At 40.9% G+C, this 6,607-nt stretch overlaps 1 protein-coding gene across 2 annotated transcripts in view; it reads right to left on the bottom strand.

The window, feature by feature from the left end:
• Nucleotides 1-1,378: 1,378 nt before the first annotated feature.
• The window catches only part of tmem117 (transmembrane protein 117), a 35,916-nt gene continuing 30,687 nt past the window's right edge, over nt 1,379-6,607 (bottom strand). The window contains exons 7-8 of one of the 2 annotated variants that reach the window (XM_051885074.1): nt 4,917-5,073; nt 1,379-4,119 (exon numbers count right to left, since the gene is read on the bottom strand). In XM_051885074.1, the coding sequence (XP_051741034.1) occupies nt 3,479-4,119; nt 4,917-5,073 (798 nt within the window). In that variant the 3' untranslated portion in view covers nt 1,379-3,478. The remainder of the gene's footprint in view (nt 4,120-4,916; nt 5,074-6,607) is intronic. The other variant, XM_051885075.1, reaches the window with a different exon arrangement.

The following is a 6,607-nucleotide window of genomic DNA, read 5'->3' as shown; positions in this document are numbered from 1 at the left end:
AACAGCCTACGACTCAATTTAAGAGCTGCTAGATCTCAAGTTCACGGTGTAGATGAAGTAGACGTCTGGCTCTCGAAGAATCAGAGATGAGCAAGTAAATTTAACACAGAATATACATCTCAATTTCAAGTGATATCCTCACTAACCATGTTTACATGCACAACATTGTCTGGGTTATAAACAAAAAGCTCATGAAAAAATATTATTTACTCATCCTCATGTTGTTCCAAACCAATGCTTTTGTTATTTGTATGCCAGATTTGGAACATTGTGAGCAGAATTATTTATTTGTATCATTTTTGTTTATAAAATTGTATTCATTTTCTGTTTATTCCACAGTTATTCCAATATTAATAAGATTGTTGTGCATATTAATGTAATTGTTGTGCATGTAAATGTGGTCATTAAAATTAATCTTTGTTTGCTCCATTAACGCAATTTCCCACTCATCAAATGATTTCATAACTGAAGAAAGCATTTAAGATGCATCTCTTTGTCAGTAAAAATTGCGCCACAAATGCCTAATATTATTTTGCATTCTTCATGAGAACTACATGAGAGCTTTTTCTAAAGGATATTGTTACTTTATGTAATTTCCCCTTCTAACTTTTTGCTTTGCTAATACAATATTGTGTGCACTGCAAATAAATCAATAGTTAATTTCTCTCCATAATCACAGATATTGAAAGTTAGGGGCGTACTTACAGTCGGACGTTGAGGAACAGATTTACCAGCATGAAACGCCACGTGGCACACTGAGGTTTTATCATCCACAACAACAACAAAAGTCAAGCGAGGTCCAGATTCCCGAAACGAAAGATTAGAATTGTGTTGTGTGGAGATTGAAAGCCGTTACAAATGCAGCAAGAAATTTCAGGTTTACAACTATTGTAAAGAAAAGATTGAGAATAATCATGTTGGAGCGCAACACTTTAAAAAAGGCAGTCGACAAACCTCAAAAGAAATAAAATAGGATCTATTATAAACTGAAATGTTTTCAAAGAAACTTCTACACATCTCTTTACAGGGACAAACACTGAGAGTGGCCACATATGGAGCTGTAACGTGCTGCATGCAGATTCTGAAAGCTTTAATAAATCACCTTTAGTGAAAAAATGCTTTTATAACCCTTGTGTTTTGACCCGTAATGGTGCCTAATGGCTGTTTACCCAATGTTCCTATAAATGGGTTTGATTGCCACTTTCTGCAGAACCGGATCGACATCTGGACGCAGGCCGGCCCTCAGGGGTTGCTTGGCAACAAGGTCACAGTGGACCGTGGCTAACGCCAGCAGTCGCCACTTTGGAAGCGTCTCGATATGAAAAGAACCATTTCCACCGATAACATGCAACCTCTGAAATAACACGGTACCTGCATGTCAAAAGACGGTTGTTTATTGATAACAGGGATTGACGCAGATATTTACCATCCAAACATTTTAAGAGAAGCTCACCTGCTCATCAGAAAAAACACAGAGGACAAACATGGTCAAAACAAAACACTGCGGTGAAGATTTCAAAACAACACACGTATAAAAGACAAAGGATTCAGTTTTTAAGATGGCATTGCTTTGGCTGAATCTGAAAATACATAAATAAAGCATTAACAATCAGATCAGATTTTACAAAACACATGCGTGTGAACATATATTTGGTGGCACAGCAGTTTGGTTTTTAAATAACTGATAAATAGTTCAACAGATAATGATTAGACATGGAGCTACGTCCCATGCGCAGGTTTGTTAATGAAGGCACAGCTTTAGGTGTTCATTAAGAGTATTTTCATGACCATCATGCCATGCGTTCACTGTGAGGACAGCATTTTATCCATGTAGGCACAGGCGTGTCTACATAAAAAGACGTACAAAAATCAAACATCCAGCACCATATAGACCAACATCCTCGAGGGACGTTTTGAGGAACGTTTAAAAGTTTGAGTTAAAAAAGTTGATGCCATGTGCAAGACCGCTGAAAAGATTGATATAAAAGAAAAAGAGTTGATTTGTGGTTTCAAAACTAGCCAATCAGTAGGGCTGCCCCCGACTAAAGATTTCTCTAGTCGACTAGCAGTCATTCATTTAAGCCATTAGTTAATAGTTAATTTATTTACTTAAATATATACTGAGGAGAATACTAAACCATAATGAGCATTTAATATATATATATATATATATAATTAATATATAGGCGTAATATAGCCTTTTCCGCGCTCAAGCGAACGCATAAAGCTTGCTGCAAATCACAGGCAAAAGTAATGATTATAAATGTGTCAGAAAAAATAGCAAGGAGACATTTTAATTGTTTATTAATAAACTAGTGTTTTCTGAGTTAGTGTCGGCTGCACAGATGAAGTTGACGATGCTGATTATCATCTCCGCAGTATATAGTGAACGCGCCTATAGAGATAAATGCACTTTTCATACAGATTACATAATCAGAGTATTTGAATTGGCTTGTTTAAAAGTAGACATTTCAAGCTTTCTATAAATATATTTCTCATGTCTGTGAGGCAAGTAAACGCTGAGTTTCAGACCATTTTTGTGACGCGCTCCAGTTCACGGAGACCGAGACGGCAGAAAGCGCATTCCTGTTTGTTTTCTTTATTTTACAAAAGCTCAAAGTTTTGTTGTTATTGTGAGTGTACACAAATAAAAGTAGACCCTTTACAGTTTCAAATGGTGTATTAGTCTTATCTGTATGACCCAAGTGTGCTGAACAAGTCCTGAAAAGCGAAGCCAAAATATTTCGATCACCCCCAGGTGGCTGGATGCAGTATTGCTCATAAACCCCGCCCGTGAGACAAACTAAACAATCGAATTACAGTTCACATAAATTTAAATACCGCGGCTCCACTTCATGCTCACTACTGCGCAGACTCGGGTTCCAAGATGTCAGCGCCATATTTGGCGGCTTTACTTTTCTACACTGGAAGAGAGTGAAGGTGCGCTGTCAATCTTTTTTTATGGTACGACCATAAATGATGGGAGTATTTTAAGTTCTTTCCGCTGTTATCAGGAAAAAATGCAAGTGATCACACCGGTGCCTTCATATCTTACAATTAGCGCTATACTTCAGCTTCCACGCTTCTCACAAACACTTTGATATGTGCCTAATAATAGCGTACATTAAGTTATCGTTAGAGCGAGCAGCCACGTAAAGTTGCTACTACTTACGTTTCAAATAATAAGCCATATTTAAGGTTGATGGATGATAGGCGAACATTTGGATTTCCTGCCTGACATACTGTAATTACCACAAGGATGATCTGTCCCTCACTGAGTTTTTTTTTCTGAGACTAACCAACTAATGAAATTTTGGTTGACTAAGCCTCTTCTCGACGACTAACGTTTAGTCGGCTATTAGGATGCAGCCCTACCAATTAGCAACATATTTTGGAAGTTTGTTGGACTAACCCGACACCAAACAATGTTGAGGATCTCAGAAAGTATTCCTAGAGTCGATCTGACCTTTGGCTACAGTCATGGGGTCAGCTTTTTGACATCAGCGGTATCCTCATGGGCGCCGCTGTCAGCTGCTACGCTGGGTTGGGTCTCCTGGGTCTCGTTTGAACACGGTGACATGGAGTTGTTCGATGACCCGAAATGATGAGTGTCAACCAAGAGCAACATGGGCGTCCCGCTCCTCTTAAAGGCCTCAGTCATGGTGATGTGCACTTCCTCTGGCGTGACTCCCGGATCTGACGGCGACTTGCGCTTGATGCGCTCGTAGCTCTTGTCTGGGCTCTCAGGGAACGTCTCGCTGTCTTGGAAACGGCCAAACAGCCATATAAAGAACCCACAGAGCACAAAAGCCGCCAGACTCGGGATGAACGCCAGGCATTTCACGTCCAGACTGGAGCCTACGTAGCGGCTGTGAAGGAACATGTCTCTCTGGACGTACGTCCGGTTGGTGCGGGGGTCTATGTTGGTGGAGCGCCATTCCCAGGTCAGCGTGCTGCGGTTGAAGTCCCTCAGCGTCTCCGGATCCTCCACGGTGTAGATCTTCTCTCCTGGACCTACGTATTGACCGTATTCATAGGGTTTATAGAAGATCTGGTTCTTCCACATGTTGAGGTCCAGGATGAGGACCAGGAAGATGATTCCATAATTAAACCATTTACCTGAGAAAAGAGAAGAAAAAGACAAGAACTTTAGCATGTTGGGAAATCATCAGTCAGACACATTAGCAACTGCATAGCAACGTATGCAAAACATTTTAGAAACTCTGTACAGCAGCATCTTGGCAACTGCATAGCAACATCCTGGTAACCACCCAAAACACCTTAACAACTGCATAGCAACATTCTAGCATCTTCTATAAAACACCCTAGCAACTGCATAGCAACATCAACATGCACAGCAGAAGTGTCTTTCTGAGTCTGAGACGGCTGCTTGAGAAAGTGAAATGATTGCGTTTGGAGGATTCTAATGGCTGTCGTTGTTAATGCACTCATGTGAGGTTACTGTCAAATGCTAAATCACCGCACCAAACAATAAGGTTAAAGACTTTTGTGAATGGTTGAGCAGGAAGGCCATTCCCCAAGCCTCTAGGGAGCGATCATCTACTCCCAGGATGGCCATCAGGCCTCGGTACAGTGAGCAAAACACAGCGGAGAAAGGAAGGCTGTTCGCTCAGAGACTGTCAGATTTACTGACTCCATTATATAAATGCAAGTTTACAGATGAGCAAATACTAATTAGTATGCATTACGAACGCTGCCTTCAAACACATAATTATAAAGAGATGTATCTAACGAGCTAATATTCTGACAGCACGTCCCTTTGGGAAAGGAATTAATTCATCCGTCCTGTCCCGAACGACAGTTTAGAGCACTGCCACTTGATTCATTGGCATCATTGTGTTCACGGTGTATTTCCTGTCGTGCCCTACTTAAGGCACAAGTGTGCGGTGATTTACCCGTGATGTGAATGTGATATTCCTCTTTAAAGATGCGTTTGCACAAGGGCAGTCTGATCTTCAGCCGGGTGGTGGAAAGGCCCGGGAGGTTCATGTCCAGATCGCCCATGAAGTGAGGAAACTCCCAGTCCTGGAAGGAGAAGATCCAACAAACACACTGGAAACACAAGGGCAAATCAATGGATCTCAAATGCATAAAGCCTTCAGGTGTTACAGTACAATACCAAACCACATCATGCATCACAGCACAAGTGTATGTACAGTACACACTTCAGATGGAAGGATGTCTGAAGTGCAGAATACATAAACATCTACTGTAGAGAAAAATGCATAAACTCACTCTTATGTGTACAAAGAATCAATAGTACTACATTTAACACAGAGAAACCATGCCCTAGCAACTGCATAACAACACACACACACAAAACAAACTATAATTAGTAAGCAAGTAACTATGCCCAAGCATCAACCCAATGCCCTTGCAACTGCATAGCAACATCCTGGCAACTACCTAATACACCCTAGCAACTGCATAGCAATGTACATAAAATACTTTAGCAACTCTGAACAGCAACATCCTGTCAACCACCCATAACACCCAAAAACTGCATAGCAACATCCTGGCAACTACTGAAACAGTTTAGCAACTGCATAGCAACGTCCTGACAACTACTGAAACAATTTAGCAACTGCATAGCAACGTCCTGGCAACTACTGAAACAATTTAGCAACTGCATAGTAACGTCCTGGCAACTATCCATAACACCCAAAAACTGCATAGCAACATCCTGGCAACTACTGAAACAATTTAGCAACTGCATAGTAACGTCCTGGCAACTACTGAAACAATTTAGCAACCGCATAGTAACGTCCTGGCAACTACCCAAAACACCCAAAAACTGCATAGCAACATCCTGGCAACTACTGAAACAATTTAGCAACTGCATAGTAACGTCCTGGCAACTATCCATAACACCCAAAAACTGCATAGCAACATCCTGGCAACTACTGAAACAATTTAGCAACTGCATAGTAACGTCCTGGCAACTACTGAAACAATTTAGCAACCGCATAGTAACGTCCTGGCAACTACCCAAAACACCCAAAAACTGCATAGCAACATCCTGGCAACTACTGAAACAATTTAGCAACTGCATAGTAACGTCCTGGCAACTATCCATAACACCCAAAAACTGCATAGCAACATCCTGGCAACTACTGAAACAATTTAGCAACTACATAGCAACGTCCTGGCAACTACCCAAAACACCCAAAACTGCATAGCAACATCCTGGAAACTACTAAAACAATTTAGCAACTGCATTGCAATGCACTCAGCACTCTTTATCAACTATGTATAGCAACATCCTGGCAACTACCCAAAACACCCTAGCAACTGCATAGCAACGTCCTGGCAACTACTTAAAACACCTAAGCAACTGCATAGCAACATCCTGGCAACTACCCAAAGCACCTTAGTAAATGCATAGCATTATATATTCTAGTTTTAGGTTTTCATTTGGACTGTATGAAATCAGTCAACACAAACTAAACCCTTCTCAGTGTGTTCAGAGGTCTGGAGCATTTCTGATGCTGATGGTCTCTGTTGTACTTTTCTGTTTGACATTTATAAGAGATCAAAATCAAATTCCAAGGCTTCAAAAGTTTGCGCTTGGGAACGCGGCAGGAGA

This window comes from Ctenopharyngodon idella, chromosome 24, assembly GCF_019924925.1.
Source record: "Ctenopharyngodon idella isolate HZGC_01 chromosome 24, HZGC01, whole genome shotgun sequence".
Taxonomy (NCBI): Eukaryota; Metazoa; Chordata; class Actinopteri; order Cypriniformes; family Xenocyprididae; genus Ctenopharyngodon; species Ctenopharyngodon idella.
This window is presented reverse-complemented; position numbering and strand designations above follow the sequence as displayed.